Source organism: Alosa pseudoharengus, unplaced genomic scaffold, assembly GCF_046254945.1.
Source record: "Alosa pseudoharengus isolate Yale_2024_CS ecotype anadromous, Long Island Sound unplaced genomic scaffold, YU_APseudo_1.1 YU_APseudo_1.1_scf_24, whole genome shotgun sequence".
NCBI lineage: Eukaryota > Metazoa > Chordata > Actinopteri > Clupeiformes > Clupeidae > Alosa > Alosa pseudoharengus.
Window position 1 is genome coordinate 24,796,994 of NW_027468689.1, and position 22,813 is coordinate 24,819,806.

A 22,813-nucleotide genomic window follows, 5' to 3' on the forward strand; every position below is an offset into this window, starting at 1 on the left:
GACGGTGTGGAGGTGCATTAGTTAAATTAACTAATTAGTTAAATGAGGTGAAGCAGCACAGTGGTAAATATTCCCTCTCCCAACTGTTTTGAAACATGTTTCTGGCATCAAAATGAAAATGAAAATATATCTCAACTTTTTCTGATGTGGGGTTGTATGTAGGCCATTCTTAAACGACATCATTGGCATTTCAAACTGAATCCAGATCAGTTTGTATGCTCGGCTGGTGCAATTATTCAAATTTCATCCACTGGAGTGAAGTGGACATGACCAACTTTGAGAAGTGGATTCCTTTTGCCTGTGGTTGGCCACAGCTGATTCGCTTAGCAATTAGCTTGGTAGAGGCTCGACTTCCTGTCCAGACAGCAGATGTACAACCTGCTGTCGCTTGGCTACAGTGGTGAGGAGCCTGTCACGAGGCGATTCATTCACATCAAACTGAGAAAAGTGGCTTTCTCTAGATTCAGAGTGCCTCTGGCAGTTGTTATCATTCTCACAGTTGTGTCCAATCATTTTGTTTTTGGTCACTGCATCAAATTTAGCAAACTGTCTTTCAGACCAAAGAGGTTCTGACTGAGATAGAGAGATGTAAGGTAATAGACAAAATAATCATAAATGCTAATTTAAGACATGGTAAGAATTTGCTTTTACCTGTAATTGTAAGGCACTTTTTGGAAAATGCAAATAACGCAGAAGATTCATTCATTGCAGTTACTAACCGGAAATCATGAGAGCACATCTTTTAACAAGTCAGGCAAACTACATTGTATGATTTTGTGTATGATGAAGTGTAAATAAATCAATGCAATAAAATAATAAATTGTGACATTCATGCCATTTTTATATTGACTGCAAACTACTTTCAACTTACATTACAGTACACTGATAATTCTAAAGGAGGAGATTCACATAAACAAACATTCAACAGAAGTAGGCCTACCTGCTGTTGTTGTCATGATGTCTGATGTGTTCCTGAGGCCTGTGAAATCAAACTGGTAGAGGCGCCAGGACTTCTGGTCAGAGAGCTCAATTGAGTTCCTCTTCCATTTGTAAATCACCTCCTCTCGAGGGTAACCGTCTGTAATTACAGAGACGGGTGAGCCAGTAACCCCCGCTAGCACCCAACTAATGAAATATGACCCAGCCTCTGATGTTCATGAGTTTAAAGAGAGCACCATTTATCATGTGCTGCAGGGATATTAATAAAGGGGGCCAAGGAAAATATTGAGGGTTTAATTATAATAATGATGAGAAAATATTAGAAACACATGGGGAAAATTAATAAATAATGATTGAAAAAATGACAAGCACTTACACAGATGTTTTGTAATTGTCATCTTAAATAATCTCTGATGAAACTGGCCCTAAGGGCCTAACATGTTGAAATGGTATAATCTAATACGTCAACATCTAAATCAGAATCAGCAATGCAATAGGGCAGGGCAGAGCAAAATGCTAACTGTTAGCTATGTGGCTAACTAGCATGCTGTTGACTTCTTCATAGTAAAAAACGCTGCACTGTTATGTGTAATGTTTAATGTGGGAGTGGAATGGCCTGACATGTCATGTTGAGAGGTTCATTACTCAGTCAAACTTATCTCTTGGGCTATTACTGCTAATAGGCTCAAGTGAAGTGTGACAAATTAGCCTGCGGTGCTCACACTGTACTATGTTGTTAGCAACGCACAGCCAAAAAAAATAAAATAAAGGACAGCACACTCATTCAACCACATTCGTAGGCATACACACCCCTCCCCAACACACACACAGCTGATGATTTGGCAAATCACTTTGACAGAGCAGGCTGAGATAACAACCCTAAAGAACAAATGCTTAGGCTATGTCTTCACACCGGCTTACATGGGAGTCACTCAGTTCATCACTCTCTGTGAGAACAAACTAAGCAGAGGGCTTTTTTCTCCTCACACATTGCCACAGTAAAGACAGACACATACAGAATCTCTTGATAACTGTACTACAAAATGCTAACATTTTCTCTTCAGAACTCAGAGTCATACTGGACTGTGATGCAAAGCTTCAAGTCTGCCTCCAGTTTGGTTTTAAACACAGTTATGCAATCGTCATTTGAATTTACTAATAGTTTTATATCCACCGGCTGTCACGACTGGTGATTTAGGTTGCACTGTGTGCGGTGGTTCCAGTTTAGTGTTTGAGCCCGACAGACACATGGCATATCTTTGATACTGTAGACACAGCACCGGGCAATTACATCTCTCTAACCTCCCACACACTTGCCATTATATCCACATATAAAGACTTGCGTCTCTCTCTCTCTTTCGCTCGCTCTCTCTGAGGTTTTTACTAATGGGTTAGATGTTATCCTCACCTTGAAGTGTTCTGTGTCCTGTATAGGGCTATTTCATCTCCTTACGTTACATACATTACTGTATATGAGGCATTGGAGGTCGTTCTGCTATTCTTTACTGCACGCTCGGACAGTAAAGGATGAAGAAAGTACACAATTCATGTTTTTGTTTGTACTTTTTGGCCTCTTCCTCTGAGAGAATTCATCTAAAACATGCTGCTTTGATCGATCACAATAAAAAGATTTAAAAAAAAATACCCTCACCATTATTGACCACAATTTCTGTAGTGGACTGGATTGATTTATTAAGTTGCTTGTTTGTTGTTCAGGTAGCTTGTACAGTATATTGACTCCATTCTGGAGTGTGCAGATACAGATGTCTGTACTCCATCACAGCAGCTCTGGCTTCCCTGGTGCGGTCTGGCTGAGGCTGGGGATAGCCCAGGGCTTCGCCTTACAGTAATTATGCACCTTTAGCCCCCATTTCTCTGCACTGATGCTGGAGCCACGCTGAGCTGGGATTTCTCTATAACACACTGGCAACCTCCATCACCTTCAACACAGCCTCCCCTCTGCCTGCATGTCTCAAACTAATGAACAACTTTCTCTCTCTCTTTCCTCTACTATCTATCTGTTTCTGTGCACCTACTACTCCTCTATCTTCCACTCCTCCACTCTCCTTTTCTACCTGTCTGTCTGTTTTTTTTTTCTCTCTCCTCTGGCTCCGATGTCTGTTATGCTCTCTCCCTGTTCTCTCTTCCTCCCTCCCTCCTGCTCCTCCCTCCATTCCTCCTGTCACTGCACTATATAGTGGACGGAGTTGATTTTCATTCTGCTGTGGCACTGAGGCTCATTAGGTACTAAATGTGTGTTGTGCATTTCTGATTAACTATGTGCCATGTTTTCTATGCTGACTCACAGCACACACACACACACACACACACACACACACACACACACACACACACACACAGAGAGAGAGAGAGAGAGAGGAGAGAGAAAGACACCACATACAGTACAGTAACTGACATTGCATTGTACTCCATGGGTGACCACTGGTTTCCTGTGTGTGTGTGTGTGTGTGTGTGTGTGTGTGTGTGTGTGTGTGTGTGCGTGTGTGTGTATGTGTGTGTGTGTGTGTGTGTGTGTGTGTGCATCCATCCATAGGAGAGCTCCTCGTTCTCTGCATACGTGTAGGTGTGTGTGCGCGTGTGAGGGAGAGACAGAGCAAGCAAGGACATGTAGAGAGAGAGAGAGAGAGAGAGAGAGAACCACTGTGCATACAGCTTATGTGTGGGTGGTTTTGTTTGTGTTCTCACCACTAGCTCTGGACTTCACACCCTATCTGTTAAACAGCTGAACGCTAATTCTCAATGCACTCATGAAACAGTTATGAGCAGGTACTAATGCCAATACATATGTTTTGTTACATGTTTACCTGTCACTATTATGGTATTAACCCTGGAAAGTAAGGTTTCTGAGTGAGGTTTGAGTTTTTGATGCATAAAATACTAACAGAGTATCTATTATCCAGTATCACAGTATGGCTCGGAGTTCATTTTAATTCAAAACTCTACAGGGCTTTGACCTATGCTTCTTGTTCTGCTCTGTCATGAGAAGATTAATTATCTAACATTATAAATAGTTTATGTCAAGTGTGGGCAGAAGCCAAACTGTTGTCAGCAGACTGCACATAATATGCCATATGCTGTTGGAAGACAAAGGTCATTATTATTTTATTAAATTATTCATGAAAAAGGAATCAGACTTGTCATTGTTCTGTTGTATTACTTAATAATAATTCCATATTTACATTACAGTGTGTCCTACATTATGCGTTTTAAATCAGACTTGATTAATTATAAAATCTTGTATTGTTTTATGGCCTTTCTCTAACAGATTGCATCTACTTAGCTTTGCTAAACAGTCCCCGTTGAGCTGATGCATGGCCATCTGTTATTAAGATAAATAATGAAATATCTAATTAGGGAATTTGTGCATATGTCAATACTCTTACCAATGGACATAATTCTGAGGCAAAGGATTTTAACTTATTCACTTAATTTAGCAAAACACAAACAAATGTGTGCACATTTGTCAACAGTACCTCTGGAGAAGGCATACACGTTCGGTAAATGTTGGCATTTAGTGAAAATGAATTAAATATATGCTCAGAAAGGTTGCAGACAGGGATGAAACCTGGTACAGCTATTTCTGGAGTCCAGTTCTGAAGCATGTTGTTTTGATATTCTGTGTCTGTTTTCTCTCTCTATTTTATTATTTTCTCAATCTTCTTTTGTTGACGGACATTGCATCTCACCCACTCCATAAATGAGTTAAATCACTACTGTACAGAACATTTGAAGGATTCTGGCATGCTGCTCATTGTCAGCCATAATCAAATTTCATAGATTTTATCCCATGAACAAAGAGAGGAGAATTTCATTTATTCAATGACAGGGGGTAAATAAATAAATAAGTAAACATCTATCTCCATGGGAACGCAGGAGTGGTCCAATGCTACATCACAGCGTGAATCAGTCATCTTTTGACAGATACACAGTCTTACTGCAAGCCTGGAACTATAACTGAGCGAATTAATCCTTTAATTTGGAAAAAAAACTAAGTAATTAGTTTAGTGATATATAAGCACAAAAGCATAGAAAGATGCAGAAAAATACAGAGGCAGAAAACCACACTAAGTAAGTGCCACATATTTCTATATGTTCAATATTTCTCTCTGTGTCCTTCCACCAGACTCAGAGGCATTTAACATTCCATGTTAGGGTTGTATGTTGCAGGCGTCATCACTTTTCTTGATAAGAGGTCAGAGCGACCTCTTTTCTAAAAAGCAGAGACTCTGTGCCATAAATTGATTAAAAGTTTGGTCAGCACCAGAAGGAGAGTTTACTATTTACGAGTTCACATCATCATTTCTCCTTTCCATATCAAAAGGGGAAGAGCTGAATCAAGCTTATTTCACCTTCAACATTTGGATATCAGACAGTTGAATAAATACATTCCTTTTCTCTCACCTGGACTGGCTCGGCGTATGGCTGAAGCCGCAGAGCTTTGCTGGATTTTATTAATGAGGAGACCTCGTTTTTTGGAAGGGGTGCATTAGTGCATATCAGCACTGAGTATGCAGATTATTTGGAAGGCTGCTTATTTGAAAATGCACTTGAGATTATGATTAGCATTTCAAGACCAGAGCCAAAAAAGCAAAGAAAACCACTCGTTTTCCCCCTCACTGCAGCCCTCTCAGGCTGCTGATTAACAATGCATTAGTAAAATGTCTGTGTGATGGCTGGTGAGTGATCCCCTGGCATAGACACACACATACACATACCCGTGACATACTGTATGGCTCAAAGGTTTTCCTTTTCATTGCAACAGGTAAAGACACCCTGCAACTATGAGAAAAGGTAGCAATTTAGAGTTGCGTTTTGGCAGTCTTGTCTGTATAGCCACCTACATTTCAAAGCAGGCCAAAGGTGAGGGGAAGTAAGCTGTTGTTGAAAACACTGGTCTCTACTTTCAGGGAATAACCTTTAGAGAGACATTGGAGCTGAGAAAACAGACGAACAGAAAACAGACCAAGTGCAAACCACCCGTGTCTGATGGGAACATCAACACCCACAACCTTAAATTAGACAGAGCCGAGACGTGTGAAAGTTGCATATCTGCTGTGCTCCACAATTGTAATATTAGTGAAAAATAGCAGAGTAAAAATTAGAACCATTCAAACACGATTCCACTTTAGCCACCCACCTACCCGCAAGCAGGCTTACAACTCCTTAAAAGAAAGAGAAAAGAGTACTCAGTCAAAATGATACTTTGTTACATCAGGGGGGAAAATCAGAGAAACAACACAAGGTGGAAATCAGCCAAACATATTCACTTGGGGTCCTCTACACCAGCTGTAACCTTAAGCTGTCTTTCAAGTCTTTCAAGAGCAACAGAAACGGCTGGTCCCAGAACAGCCTTGGAGGCTACAAAACCAGTCAGCCTTACTGCTTTGATATCAGGTATACCACCCACAATCCTAGTTTACAGAATGAGTCTTTAAAAGGAAACAGTGACTGCTGGCACTGGTACAGTGGGCATAGCATGGGCATAGCATGGGCAGGACGGACGGCTATGCAGTTGAGCCAAACCGAAGAAGGTTAAGTGCTTTGGAATGCAGGCAATGAAACACATTACGGTTCTCATGGTGATACCGTAACAGCAGTCAGACAGAATGTTAGCAGTTTTAGTTCAAACATAACTGTATCCTAAGCAATTATTATCATCACAATAAATAAATTACACTGTTTTGAGAACATATTATCATTTAAAGCTGCAGTTGACAAATGATTTTGATCATATTCACTGAAACCGACACTACGCTCCGACAGAACAACATAAATCAGCCGGTTTTAGAAAAAAAACCACACTTCTACCTCCACCTAGAGCCTGTTATTTGTTTTGCAAAAATCCACAGCTCCCGGTTCTTCTGGTCCAATCAGAGCAGGGCTGTGTGAGATCTGACTGTCAATCACAGTCTGGTGCAGCCTGGTGCGCTCTGACAAGCACAAATTCGATGAGAGGGTGCTCGGTGGTAGTGGGGGAGGGGCATGAGAGTTGTAAGTAAACATTCAAGTCCCCTCAATCTGTCAGCCAACTGCAGCTTTAAACCCATCTAAAATAATGATTCCTGGTTGTCTTTAGTGATGGGGGTATTAGTAGTTTCATAACTGTCCAAAACTACACCACTGGTATGGTAATACTGGTTAATGCCTGATCTATTGTGTCAAATATAGCCAATAGCCATGACAAATAGCATGACTGAGACAGATTTGAAACCAAATCAGACATGTGGAAGACTATCACAGACCCACATCTTTAAACATAAAGCAGAATATAATATATTTATTTTGTTGCTGTTGCTATACTGAAAAGTGAAAGCCAAAAGTGCATTCCAGGCAAGCACACTGATACACTTTCAGGTTCACCACCTGCAATCCCCCACATTAAGACCCCACTGTTAGGGGAAAAAAAGACCACTGCTCTTGGATCTGTTTCACTTGGCTACTCACAGCTGGAGAAGCTGAGGGGGCAGGAGTGCTCGTCCATGGGGAAGTTGTGCAGCTGCAGCTGGCATTCCGCATTGATGGTCATCCTGCAGAACAGCGAGAGTCAAAGAGTCGGGAGTTAGAGTTGGCGAGGCGCAGCACCGTGCTGCGCTGTGCTGCTGTGAGCTCTGCCTCGGGCCTGGGGTATATCCAGATTAAACCCCCCTGGCTCAAGGGGCCTTGCCTCGCCTCAACGCAGCTAATTAGCAGCAAAGCGAAGTGCATCAGCCAAAAATACATCCACGTCGAACAGGAGGGGTGCTGTTGACCAGCATAGCGACGGTTGCTAATCCCTAGCAACAGAGCGTATCTTTTTTGTTGCAAGCACGACAGGTGAGTCTATTCTAGCAGCACTGCTGTGATGTAGCCAGAGTTGTCTTCATGTTTAAAGTCCGTTTTGCTTACAGTGACCACATAAATGAGTTTATTTTCACTTTAGGAGTAACCAGGTTAAATAATCTATTTATGTTCTGGGTATTCACCTTATTCTGCCACGCCCATTTTATAACTTTTTTTTCATTCTCTTTGTGTGCAAACTTCCGGTCGGTTATGGCTAAGCTTCATTGGATAACACGGCAGTAGAAGATGGAGAGTCTAACTTGAGAGGAAATAAAAAATGGCATCAGGAGGTCCGATGGCAAAATTGTACTTCGCCACACAAGGCTATTCACCTCTATGGAGTGAGTAGATGATATGCAGCAGTAGCCTCCCGTATCGTATGGAGCTATATTTTAGAGAAGGACTGGCCATTCTCAGCACAGTATGTCAATACATAATTGTCATAATTCTTATATTCTTGTAAAGTGCTTTCTTTCTTTTTACCCAAAACCCAATGCATTATGTACTGTCTAAAATGCTAAAAACCAAAACACTTAATGCGGAGCCGCTGGCTATTACAGAAACTTCCTGATTAGCAAATCCTATCTTATCTGTTTGGTAACTATGTTTAGGCTCTGATTTAAGGAAAAAAGTCAGTGTTCTTATCCTAACTTCAGGTGTATTACAGAAATGTCTTTAGTCACCAAAAATAAACATTCCTAACTTTAGGATGACCCATACATATGATGCCAGTCATCCCGATAGAACTCTGCTATCTCAATGTATCGCAATGGATACTGCTCAACGGGAAGTTCAAACACAAAGTGGACAAAGATGGCGGACCCCCCCCCCCCCTTCCTCCTCAGTTTGTGCACGGAATAAGGTAAATACAAGAGCCAAATTACACTCTAACTTGAGATTTAGTTTGTGAAATCACTTTGCCACAATGTAAATGGACTCAGTACTGAGTACTATAAAAAGGACTCTGAGTGGTCAAATGGAGCTGGCCAGCTACAGCAGCTCAGGTCAGTCAGTTCCATGTCAGAGAGTGTCCTGCAAATTGACTAAAACCCCTCAGCTACTGGGAGCGGCTTGGGGACTGGCTCTCTCAGTCCCTAAAAGTATATAGGTCAGCCTGCGCTCCCTATGTCCCAGAATCAGTCACAAATTTGCCCCAGTTCCACTTCACCACCAGCTCCTCCTCCCCTTCCTCCTCCTCCTCCTCCTCCTCTTCCTCCACTTCGCTCCATCATCTCCTCCCTCAGTCCTGAGAGAATCAGTGTTCAGAGTCAGTGGTGTTTGCGGTGGCTCTGTGCGGTTACGGGGGGATGAATGGAGATTGAAGCTGACACGTCTGCATGCCCTCAACCCCCCCCCCCCCCCTCCTCGCTCGTTGTCAATCCGCGTTCACGTGCCCAAGCCCGCCTCAGAAATGGGCGCTGGCTTTGGCCCACCCGGTCACTAGGATTTGCCTGCTTGCGTTCATAACAAATTAGGCTGTTCCGTCTCGTACCGGGAACCAAGCACAGAGTACAGACACCCCTTTAACAGAGTGGAGAAGTGGCCTGAGCTGACTCCTGCTACTTACTGTCCAGGGGGCCAAAAGACCCATATCACCATGGCTACTCTATGATGTCCTCTATTTTTATGACATACTGTATATCGCAGGACAGGTACACACATTAGGGAGTGACACATTTCATAATCAGTAGAGACACAAGCTATTGCTTGCAGTAGCTACTGGCAGCACAGATACAGCAAAGAAACCCTTTCAAAAGAAACTCTTTTATGAAAGCTCTCCAAACCGACCAAAACTCAAAACTACATATGGTCAAGAGCTGTGGTCAGGCATCTTGCTGAGCAGAGGAGAACCAGTTGTGTTTATTTACCTCAGTGTGTACAGTATCCGACCATCGTTTGATATCCTTAAGAGTTGATTGGGAGTGGTGATCCAGTGAGCTTCAGCGCGTTTGGAGTTGCGGAAGATGGTGTCCGGTATCCATATAAGTCCGACCATGTTGCTGGTGAGGGTCAGTAGTTTCATGGTGCTGTTGTACCTCAAACGCGTGTCTGTCCACGCCTGGGCGAATATGATGTCAATTTGGTACTCCTGTAACCCAAAGTCAAATATATTTAATGGGGTTACACATCTTTTAGGCTAGAATACAACAAGAACAAAATGATCAGGAGACATACAGTACACGGAAAGATTAATATCATTAGAATTTAGTAATTACAAGAATTGATTTAACATTTACAACAGTTGGCCTTTTGATGTACTGCACCCTGCAGTTACTGCACACATCATTATTTCATCTGCAGGGACCTCCTAGGGTTGAACCACGTATGCTCATTTTAAAAATAAATAAATAACAACACAAAAAAACAAGTGTATTGCTATTAATAGCTAATTGCTTAAAGCATCCCAAATGACCCCTTTAGCTGTTATCCTCTACACATTTTCTCTCAAAAAAGTTTTGTGCACCATGTTCCCATAGGGATGAACATTCAACTATGGCATAACCTCCCGGTATTACCTTGTTTAGAAGTTTCAAAACATTCTCGACTGAACCTTTAAATCTATAACAAACCTTTTCTCAGGTGCAAAGTGCCTCTAGAACATGTACACAATAGTTAGATAAAGTGTCCACACAACATTTCAGACTGAATAAAAAGACATTCAGCTCTTCTGTCACCGGGCCTGACTGCAGCCTGACCTTTTCCTAACTCTCTTGGCTAGCATGTGACAGAGAAGTGCATCATACAGGTCCAATTAGAGACCAGATGTCCACAAGAGCGCTCACTTAGTAGCCCTGACCTTTAGCTGTAGACACGAGGGTGAATCACGGAGCGGCAGAGTGCATTATTGCACTGCCAGTCTAACCGCAATCAAGGAGGACAGGGCTCTCGTAAATGTGTTGATTAAAAGGTCAAATGTTTGGGACAAATGCTCCAACATTTTCCCCTTTGGCCGGAAAAAGCACAGGGAATACTCAAAGGGTATAGCCATAAAATAAATGATTAAATATTATTCTATGTATTGTATACAATTAAAGCCTTTACTATACTTTAAGTTATGAATATCCAACGTTTACATTTTATTTAGAAAAGCTCCTACTCCTGAATAAATATAGGGCATGTCATCGTAGTCAGGTGCTAAAGACTTTTTTACTGTAATCTGGGGTCATCCAGTAGCAATGGCACTTAGGGATGGAGTTGACCCACATACCGGAAACTACATTCAATTACAGATCAGCTCTACGGTAACCAACAGACACAAAAGAAAGCTGTCTGAGTCACAAAGCTTCATCCACAGTGGAGAGAGCTTATCCACAGCTATCTAACAGACCAACTCTGCATGTAGTATGGTAAGAGTTAGCATGGGCTTTAGGGAATAAAGCCCTAATGCATTTTGCATTGGACGTGCTAACTGTAATAATGAGAAACCTGATTAAACACTATTATCTGGACATTGTCTAGGTGCCAATTTCTAAGCTGCTGAGTGATAATGATAATGATTGGTAGTTAGGTATGGGTGTGTTCCACTGCATGATTAAGGTCATTTAAGGCTCTGGTAGGAAATAAACTCTCTATGCCTTCTTTCTCGCTGTCTTTTCTTAGTTGTTTCTCCTCCACAGTTTAACATTTGAAAAGGAGCATGGGCAGTGCTGGAGGTTAACCAAGTGTGTGTGTGTGTGTGTGAGAGAGAGAGAGAGTGTGTGAGGGTGTGGGTGTGTGGGTGTGTGTGTGTATGTGTGTGTGCAAACCAACTCCAACTTTAGCTTGAGACCTCCACACAACGGCACAAATTAATTGTTCCTGACTTGAGCAGGGCGAGCGAGACGACAGAGATTGTGAAAAATGGCCAGACATAAAAGCCATTTGAATTATGAACCATTAAAGGTGTCTCTGGGAGACAAAAAAATCAGGGTTATATGAAGCTGTCTTGATGGGTTCGAGACACTTAGATGGTCTCTTTATTGCTTTGATGTCTCCTACCTTTCTTTCAATGAGACCCGACACTTCAGTGAGAGAAGATGCCAAAAATGAGGCGAAAAGAAACACTAGTGTCACATTCAATTTATTGTGTTTACACGGGGCACTCTGATAAGAATACAACATAGGAGCACTATGGAATGTTAATTGAACACATTACAATCGAAAGAAACATATGGGTGAGATGTCTCTGCTTAAATCATCTGCATTGACATCCTTTACTTATTGTCTTTAAAAAAACAATGTTCAACCTCAATCAAACTCACAGACACCAGTATTTTTGGGGAGATTGAAACTCCATCTTTGAATTATGACTATTTGAAATGGCACATAATGTCAAGCCAAGGGTGAGCGAACAGTTCGGGGTGCCAAGAAACCAGAAATTGCATTAGTCAGCTTGCCATGCCACCAAATCACTACCAGCTTTGGTGCCTGGACCAAACTGTTTGTGACAGAGTGCAAATATGCAGATGGGTGACCAACTGAATTTTGCCAGTTTTTTTTGTGTAACATGCCACCACACTGGACGTGGTGTGCAGGAGGGATTGATTTCAGAACAAAGATCTGATCTGAGCGTGGGACGAAAAACCGATAGCATTGTGCTAATAGTGAACACCACTTCTGTGACTCATGAGTGCATTCAAAACACCTTACCATGCAGTCTGAAGCAGGATACAATCTGCTATGAATACAATCCCTTTCAAAGGCGATCCATTAGTAGCTAAAAAAAATAAAACGTTTTCAAAGCTCATCTACTGAAAGTGTTACTTGTGTGGGTTGGTCTTGTCAGACCACCCATTCTAAGGATATTTTATCTATTACCAAATACATGACTTTCGAAGATTAGTGCCTCAGTTCTGAATGTTTATAATGGCAGATAAAACACTGAAGGCACATATTCTGCTGGTGTTGTTTTCAGACATTCTGAAATGTCTGACAAATGTCAGACTCTGACAGGTCTTTCATTCCCAGCCTACCTGTTCAAGCTGCAGAATTTCACTTGAACACTTGCTTTCCACCCATCACCTCCTCTCACACTTCCATATTGCTTCATTAGCATAGGGGTGTACGAATGGACCCTGCTTGCCTGCGCTGTAGACTCCTGCATGACCCCTTTGAAGCACTTCATTGACCTGGCTAGAGACCTCTGCAAACATGCCTTATGCCTGCTCCTTGTGTCACAAATTTGGAACATGAACTTGTGAACTCAAAAACCAGAAGTGTTTGCAAGGAGTGCAGCTAGGGTGTACTGCCTGGTGTCCCTCTGTTGATCTTCAGTGTAGGGATCCTAACAGCTAAAACAATGTTGCAAAGACCTGAAGCACTTACGCGGGTGACATATTTCAACATAAACACATTTTGAGATTTACTTCATTTCGCAAACATAAACACTCGTCAACTGAAGAAGAACACAATACTTGTCTTCCTTGGATAAATGCAACCATCAAATAAATAGTATAAAGGCTATAATGCTCCCCACTAACGTGTGCTGTTGTCTACCCTTTGTAAGTGCATTCCGTCTCATTAAAGTGATTGTTTGAGGCACTCTCCAACCGAACTTCCTGGTGAGGGTGTCAATGGCGTGACACACAGATGTTGCCATCTACACATCTGATGCCTCGGGCCACCGCAGAAACTCTTTTCAGAGTGTCTGACGCTGCACAATCTGTTGAATAATTCATTAATTCAAAGCAATGCTATATAGCTTATCACAGGGACTCCAGAGCCTATATACATTTGCTCATGATTAAAAAACACACAGTGATGCATCAGAGAGAGACAGAGACAGAGAGAGAGAGAGAGAGAGAGAAATGAAATGAGATGCACTACCTCTACAAGAAACAGCCAAGACTACCATTTATGGGGTATTACATTGAATGTGTTTTTCCGGCAGCAAAAAGCTGCAAGTGGTATTTATTATAGGGAAACATTGAGAGATTTCCCAAAGAGACAGTGAATGGTTGTATGTTTAAATATATATGTGTGTGTTTGTGTGTGTGTGTGTGTGTGTGTGTGTGTGTGCTTATTTGTGTGTGTGTGTGTGTGTGTGTGTGTGTGCATGTGTGTGTGCATGTGTGTGCGTCGTTTGTCTGAAGTTCACACATTCCCTTTGGTTATATGGTATCTCTGTCAGGCTCCACAGTTCATCCACACTGACAAAAACACACCCAAGGTTGTTTAGGAAAATCAGACTGGCTACTAAATTGTAGCTTTCCAAAATCAAAAATAAAAAAAACAAGCAGTCAAACTCAACATGTTTTGTTATAAATCTATAACAAAGTTCCACTTCATGATTTATTAAATCATGAGGCCATTTTGCAATTTTCCCTTGCCTAAACCCAACTCTGTATCATGCCCCTATTTGCAGAAGCTTTTAGAGGGTCACTGTGAATTATTGAAATGTTGAGTGCTATAGTGTTCTAACCATGGCATCCAGTGTACTAACTGTGCTGGTTGGTACTTCATTCAAAAATCCCTTTTCTTTCAAATGGAGGGGAAAAAACATCTCATGCCTTATACTACCTGCATTATGCAGCAAGGAAACAACATACATATTAGAGTTCTCTAGAAACTTATGCAGTAAGGATCATGTGTGGTTTTGGATGCCTGGTGACATGAACAGTTTCTCAGGGCAGTATCTTGTGAGGGGCAGCACAAGTGTTTGCAAAAAAATAAATAACATAAATAACATCGGAATATTTGTTCCAAATGAGTTTGGTTCCAAAACGCTATATCTCCATTTTTAAAAACATTAAAAAGTCATGTAATTTAATTGTGTATTTCAGGTAATATCAATAAAATTGCAATTGTGTTGTTTTGATTGAAACATGATTTATGAAAATGCATTAAAATGGAGGATATAGCTTTTTGGAACCAAACTCTTCATTTGCTACCTTGATTTGCGCATATTTATTGTCCATTTGCACCTCACATCAATGATATATCATGTCACCGTGTGGGGTGGTGTGGGATCCCTCTCTGTTTTGTGCAGGCGCTGGATGGGGCATCATATAAGCCAGAACCACTACTGGTGAGAACACAGCACACATAATGGGTCCCAAGCAGGTTCTACTGGGAGTGTGAAGCCAGGGAATGAGAGAGATTATGAGACACTTCACAGCAATGAAGAAAAATGCTACTGTCTCTGTGCTGTGGAACTCAAAGTCCTCAGCAAGCTGATTAAAACCATCAGTCATCCACACAAAAAAGTGACAAACTGTTCAGCGAGATTAGCCCACTGAAAATGTAAACACTGCTGCTGCTATAGCAGCAGCAGCAACAACAACTACAAAAGAATGAATATTTGCATGGAGAATGGGTGCCATATTACATAACCATGGAAACTCAAAGAACTCCTTTCATTCAACTAGTTTAGGCAACAGCTCAGGCCACAGGTTGCTGGGTAGATCTGAATCACTTTGGTACATGAGCTTTCAGAACGGAACAAAAAGCTAAACACAAGGCCTGCGATACAAACAAGGTCCCTGTACATAATTGATGTGCACTTCTAGCCTCCGTCATTTGGAAGCAGGCAGGCAGCCTGCTTTTGCTTGCTCGTTCTTCCAGAATTGGAACAAAAATGGACATGCATGAACCGGAAAGGTGCTGTGACTTCATCGCTCAGAGGATGGAACGCTGTGCGAAGATCCATGTGAGTTAGAGAGGAGGCCTCGCAGTTATGCCAGCCCAGTGATGAAATGACATCACCTTTCCAGCATTTTCTATGTAAGTCTATGTAAGGGATGATATTTTTTTCCATCCCCTGTCTCCATTTAGTTACCATAACAAGACCACAAATGTTTGAATTACTCAGAAATAAGAAGAACTCAGATTTTGGCAATCTTTGGTAAACTTTGGTATTCACCCTACTGTAGCTTCTTAGCTTCACAAAAAATAATTAATATTTGTTAAGACTATTACCGGTAAGTATTTGCTGAAATAAGATTGTAACATATTGACTGAAAATGTACTGCACTTAACTAAATAATTGTAATCCTGACTATTTTACACTGTTACTGATATGGTCTTAATATGTTACCCCAAATGCAATATTTCCAGTTGCAATATGTATGAGTGAGGGGATTTAGGGACTCTCCTATATTATATTGACAGGCATTTATGGAGTTGTTAATGTACGCCTGGAGATGTAATTTGGTGGTGGTCTGAGACACAGCCACTGGTTAACTGCCCAGACGCCCACACACAGTCATCCTCATTAACCAACCGAGCCTGCTGCACTTCCTCAGAGCAGCACACATCCATGCAGTGCTCTCAGTGTGTGTGTGTGTGTGTGTGTGTGCGCGTGGGTTTGTTTGATTGTGGCTTACGCCTCTGCATGATGTCCCTGCTCTCCTGACCCTGTGTGACCTTTTGGTGAACTCGGATGGTCAGGAGTGCAGACTCGCTCAGTATGGTGCATCAAATCTGACAGGGTTAAATGAAAAGAGATCGCTGTGCAGAAAGACATGTTTATGTTCACATCAGTGTGTCTTTGTGTCTGTCTGTTAGAGAGAGAGAGAGATACTCACCATATCAATTGATGAAACTGGTCCTATACTGTTCACATATATGTCAACATCAACCATTGTTGGCTTACCTATGGCAAGAGAAACAGAAATTTACATTCACTGACAATCTGTTACAACAACACACATGCCCAGAAATAGTATTATACAGGATTTTTGCAACAATAGACACATAAATCCCATGATTGATGTTCTTTTTGGAAAGGATATGTGTGCATTTTGCCTTTCACTGCAAAAGAACGGTAAGGACAGGAAATGAGCGGGAGAGAGATGGGATCCCTGTGTTGGCACTTAGACCGAATATGGTATGGATGCTGCCGCCTGCGCCAAAGCTCCCCCGGTTCATACTCTTCTTAACCGCTTTTTATGAAGTCAAGTCATAACAAGTGCAAACACGTGCAGCCCTTGCCAGAGTGCTTGTCTTTGCTTGTGTCAGTATGAAATAGAGTTAGTGATCAAGCACTTAAATTACACGTGGCGCCCACAGATTTACAGTTCTCTATCTCTCAGCTGTTTGCCCTTGCCTTGCCTCTATATAGTCCTTGGCAGAGGCATCAGCCACTTAAACTGTCATGGGAGCCTGCAATGGATAGCATCGCAGGCAGCCCTACATGTCACAACACGTCAGCTCCCTGGGCATGAATAATTCCACTGGACTCGCATAATTAACAGCACTCAGAGAGAATCCCTGGCATACATATTTGGGGGATTCTTCGCTTTTTATCTTGCAGATTTAAAGGGTCTGCTAGATTCCTTGAGTTATTACCGACATGCGTGTGTCTATTTTTTGAAAAGACTCACATCACACGTAGGGCTTTATGAAAGTTTCACTCCAATATATTTTATAAATGCTTTGTGTGTGTGTGTGTGTGTGTGTGTGTGTGTGTGTGTGTGTGTGTACAGGCACAATGTAGGATTTATTGACAAAGTATTGCAGATCTTTCAAATGAGCAATGTGACTTTAATTATCATGCTTTTAAGCTATATGTTCATTACATGGTGTCAAATGTCTTAAAGTTGATGTTAGTATAATGTATAAATGTAACATGATGACATGTTCCCCATACAATGAATAGAGGAATGTGATTGCTGTGTTAATGCTGATATTTCAGCGATGGCCTGCTTGGTTGCACTGTGGTATCGTGTCTGAAGCAGATGGAAGACAAAGTAAAACATTTCCATTGATGAGGATCCAGTGAAAGAAATGTCTGAGAGTTTTTGAGAGCTGTATGAGGCATCGGCACATCAACTTCCACTGTCGGAACCCCAACGGTGAAGGCAGAAACTCGACCAGAGCATCAAGCGCACATCTCCAGAAAACACAAAAACAAATAAAAGCATGCTGAGGAGAAAAAAAAGACTATGCACAGCCTCTAGCAGCATCTCTTTCTCTCTCACACCTACACTGAAGACCCATGCTGAGGCAGGTCAGAGAGGTGAATCTTCCCTATGCATTTGGCTGGGGCATTTCTGAGTAAACACGACGCAAGCAGGGGATTCTTAGAAGAAATGGAGAGACTGCAGGTAATGGACGGAGAATATTCACTGCGGCTATGTGAGTTGACTATGGAACGACTGCACAATGAGGGGGAGAGACAGAGAAAGAGAGAGAGAGAGAGAGAAAGAGAGAGAGAGAGAGGCTCCATTGTGACAGTGGGTGGACAATAAGTCCAGAATGTTCAATCATACTTTGGAAGAAATCCAAGGTATGGGGCTGCAAATCTGGATGATTAGTAGATACAGTAGACAAGCCAAGGACAAATGTTGGTTGCATGACTCAATATATACTCAATATATAAGTGAAGAGCCGTACCTATAGTATAGTATATCTAACTATGAATAAGCAAGCTACTGTATTCTCTCTCTCAGCCACAATAGTCTCCCCAACAATCTTCCGAAGCAGAGATAAGGTTGGTATGCTTCATTAATGGAAAACAAAATATCACTATATTAAACAAAACAAGCGCATTAAAATGGCATGATTTTTTTTCTACATGGCACATGGTGAAAAAAATCATGGGAGATGTGAGCATGTCCATACAGGCCTAATTCCTCAGTGCACATCATGGAAAACATAGACTCGCACGCAGGGCCAAAACAGGCCAAGTGGACGTAAACCCCCATCCCAGTGCACACCATGTCACGGGCATAGAGAGGTCATCATGTTCGCCAGTGGCCTCAACCCAGATGCAGACTCCTCCCCACTGCCCGACTCTTCTTTGACCCACGCCACTGGACCAGCGGTAACCCTCGAGGGGCACTTCAGTGCCTGCCTGCCTGCTGTTGCTGCCCTTTAGAGTGCCCGCTGCCCTGCTTTTTCTGAACAGCGTCCAGCGATGTCCAGCGCCGAGATCCACCATCTCTGCCTCCCTCAGTTTCATTCCCACTTCCTCAGAACAGCTTATTATTTTCTGCTGTCTGGTTTGTGGGATACTTGAACAAGGGCTTAAATAACTGGCATTGTATTTTTTTATTTAAATCCCTCTTACTCTAGATTCTGAGTAATCACGACCGACTCCACCGTCTGATCATCATCTGGGTGTAGATTCCTCAATATCACTTTTTTCACCTGATTAATTATTAACTTAATTGGCACCTTGGGGCTCTAGTCTCCTTATCCACTGTGGCCCAGTGGTGCTGCCCCATATAAAATTACTTACATGGAGCAGAACTTTCCTTTCCAAAAAAAGCGAAACAAAAGATTTTAATTAAAGCCCATTATTAGCGTGGTGTAATGTTTAAAGGGCGGGCATTACTCATTGTTAGTTCAGCTATTTTGCAAATTCAAATTCGGAGCTTTAGGAACGTGGGTCCCTGTAACTAGGGCTGTCTCTCTGCACACGTGGGGGGTGGCTCAGCTGGTGAGAGGGCTAATAACAGCAATTGTTGGTGGGGGGGGGGGGCAGGCTGCCGGGGTGCGTCAGTTTGTCAGACCTCAGGCAGAGTGAGGGGAACATGCTTACAGGGATCGTGCAGCCAAAAGATGGTAAAACAATGACAATGAGACACTGCAGCTTGCCGCATTGCTAGGGAAAATGTGTGTGTGTGTGTTTGTGTGTGTGTGTGTGTGAGAGAGAGAGAGAGAGAGAGAGTGTTTGTGTATGTGTGTGTGGTATGTGTGTGTGTGTGTGTGTGAGTGAGAGAGAGAGAGAGAGAGAGAGCGAGTGTGTGTGTGTGTGTGTGTGTGTGTGTATGGTGTATGTGAGAGTCCCCAGAGGAGCACCACCTCCACCGGCATGCTGGGACAACATTGCTCACAACACTCGCGAAACCTCGCAACTCTTTATTGAACCTCCTGTCATAAAGAATTCATAGCCCAGATTTCACACTCCACTCCCGGCAGGCTTCTCAGTCGCCCCTCTTTTCCATCCCTATTAGCGTCCAATCTGCACCGCTTGTCCCCATAATGAGCGCTTCACGCTTACACTCTTACTCACTGCCATTTAGCACTCACTGGGCAAACTGAACTTGCCCATTAGCTTTCAAAAGAAGGGTGGCCTGGCCAACAGAGTTTGAAAGTTTGCTACTTTGGTGTTGTTCGTTTTGGTGTTGTTCGTTTTGGTGTTGTTCGTTTTGGTTTTGTTTGTTTTTGGTGTTGATGTTCCACTGCAATGTGATGAAGGACACTGTGCAAACTCATGCACCATAGAGGAGGGGGAAAGAAAGAGATTTGTGCTTTAGCTGGGATGAAATATGCACGAGCATGTGTTAGTGTGAAATTTATGACTGCCAACTCGATTCCTGTAGCCACACGTTACAAGGTGATCCAGTAAAAGCATGGGGGTAACTTTTCATTAGGTCTCTCCCTTTCAGCTGTATGTGTGTATCGCTGTCTCATGTTAATGTGGACAATTCTGCATACATCGTCTTTACATAAAATATGCAGTAAAACCTAGAGGAGTTATACATTATTGTGGAACATGCTACAGCTTCATACATACTCATTAGTAGGTACTGTCATTGTTGAACTGTCATGTTTGCATGATTCGCTAAGTACAGTGTAGATCTTGGGTAGATTACATATTTCAGTCCTATTCCAAATAACCAAAGCATTTTAGATGCCATCGAAGAACAGAAGAATGCGACTTTCACAGAGATGTCCTCGACAGTGATGCATCGATGTAAAATCTTTGAAATCTCTCCTTTTGGTTCTGTGCCCAGCTCTGTGCAGTGGACAACACTGTGTCTCGACTAACCACCACTATGACACACTGACCTCGTTTCTTGTTTGCCACGGCTTTGCTCTCTTAGCTCACTGGTTTGTAAACCACACACATATATCTCTCTCTCTCTCTCTCTTTGCCTGCCTTTGTCTCGTATCCCAACCACCCCACCAACTCCACCCCCTAAAAAAAGCCTTTGGCTAACATCATTCAGTGTTCTTCAAATAAGAACTTTTCTTTTAATCTCGAGAAACTTCAAATACGCTGTGTGTGTGTGTGTGTGTGTGTGTATTTGATTGTGTGTGTGTGTGTGTGTATTTGATTGTGTGTGTGTGTGTGTGTGTGTGTGTGTGTGTGTGTGTGTGTGTGTGTGTGTATTTGATTGTGTGTGTGTGTGTGTGTGTGTGTGTGTGTGTGTGCGTGTGTGTGTATTTGATTGTGTGTGTGTGTGTGCGTGTGTGTGTGTATTTGATTGTGAGTGTGTGTGTGTGTGTGTTTGATTGTGTGAGTGTGTGTGAGAGAGAGGGAGAGATAGAGAGTGTGTGTGTGTATGTGTGTGTGTGTGTGTGTGTGTGTGTGTGAATGTGTGTGCGTGAGTGTAAAATATGTCTACAAATTTGACATGCTTCGCATATTGTGAGGTTAATTCCACAATGCACAGCACCAGATCTGGTTTCAACCCTCCACAGCCTCTTCAGGCAAAACAAGTGTTTGTCTGTTAGGGAGATTAGGTGCCCAGACTCAAACCATTGCTCAGAGCAGATTTCCAACTAGTCAAAGTGCTCTTGTGGAGCCTTCTGAACAGCTCTCTTCACAGTTTCGAAAAATAGACTCGCTCTGAAGGGTCCATTTTCCATTTTAATACAAGAGTAGCACTAGAAGCAAGCCCGAAGGAAGTTGTTTGTAGGGGTTTTTGCAATAGCGACCGGTCCCATGCGGTTTCTAACAGTACAGTAAAAGAAGATGTCTTACATGCATTAGTCAGCCACTTTTGAAACCACAACTTTGCAATCACATCCGCCATGCTCTTGCAGTGCACACGCCCGGCATCTACATGTAGAAAGATTGTTTCCCTCTCTTGCTTTCCTAAGAAAGCAACTGAAGGAGCGCAACTTTGCAACTTGAAACCGCTAACAACATTCAATCTTGAGATGCTATATATACCGTATATGAAAAGTTTATGGCATTTTTTATGCCGTGTACATGCAGTACACAGGCCACACACACACACACACACACACACACACACATACACACACACACGCATATGCACACACACACACGCGCACACACACACACAACATGCAGCTCTCTCTCTCCTCTAAGAGAGGCATTACCATGGCTGCCACCATCTGCCATGTGAAGTGACCCTGCCAGGGTTAATGGAGGAGCAGCTTTTACACCCTGTTAGGCCGTCGCTGTGATGGGGAAACAAATTAGGAGCCGTCAGCCCCGGCAGGTCCCTTCGCGCCTCACTGACGCTCTCTCTCTCTCTCTCTCTCTCTCTCTCTCTCTCCCTTTCCTCCCTCGCTCCGTCCCATGAGCAGGCATTAATTTGCTCAGGAGTGCGAGACGGTAACAGCAGCAGGAGAAGCCGCAGCAGCTATTCAGCCGCCTCTGAGAAGGAGAGAGAAGACGGAGAGGCCAGACATTAAACATGATCAAACTCCACGGACGGGCGTGAATTGCGCCAGACCAGGGCCACACCTGGGCCGCAACCCACCAAGTGCTACCTGGGGGCAACGTGAGCATGGAAAATTCAGGTTGGGAGATGGCCCATTCACAGCCCCATGTGATTGAACGCCATGGGGAAAAATAAAGTGTCTATCTATCCCTCTATAAGCCTCCAATGGACCCCTTGGGGAGGCTGCCTTCAATTAGTCTCAGATCTCCGGATTGGACGGGACAGGCGAGGTTTGTGATTGGCCCGCCGCAATGAGGTCTAAGGTCTCCAGAATGTTCCGAGGTGCTGATGCCGGCTCCATTTAGAGTAATAATGGATCACTTATGCATTTCCCCCCAGACCGACCTGTGCCTTTTTGATTTAATGGAATGCTCTATGACAGGTCTTCTAATCAGTGCCTGGAGCAGTCGTACACCGACATCATTTCCTGCTCCCCAAAAAGTGCTGACAGGCGACTGCTTTGCGGTCTGCACCATAAATAGAGGAGATGCTCTCATCAGAATAAATTATTTTTTTATTCTTTGTCTTTGGCCTTGTCCACAAAACAATACTGCAGTGGGAGAGAGAACAATACCTCAATTTACGTTAGCAGACTCATTCCTACACTGGACATTCCTGGCATATTCATCTACGCACCCTTATAAACACCCTTATTGTCTGAGTCAATACAAAAGGGAGTCATGACA

General features: G+C 42.7%; 1 protein-coding gene across 1 annotated transcript in view; it reads right to left on the minus strand.

Annotated features, from left to right (window-relative positions):
- Positions 1–22,813, minus strand: part of LOC143142022 (gamma-aminobutyric acid receptor subunit gamma-3-like) — a 51,552-nt gene that overhangs the window by 8,409 nt on the left and 20,330 nt on the right. The window contains exons 3-6 of the mRNA XM_076302712.1: positions 16,284–16,351; positions 9,648–9,868; positions 7,405–7,487; positions 941–1,078 (exon numbers count right to left, since the gene is read on the minus strand). Coding sequence (XP_076158827.1) covers positions 941–1,078; positions 7,405–7,487; positions 9,648–9,868; positions 16,284–16,351 — 510 coding nt within the window. The remainder of the gene's footprint in view (positions 1–940; positions 1,079–7,404; positions 7,488–9,647; positions 9,869–16,283; positions 16,352–22,813) is intronic.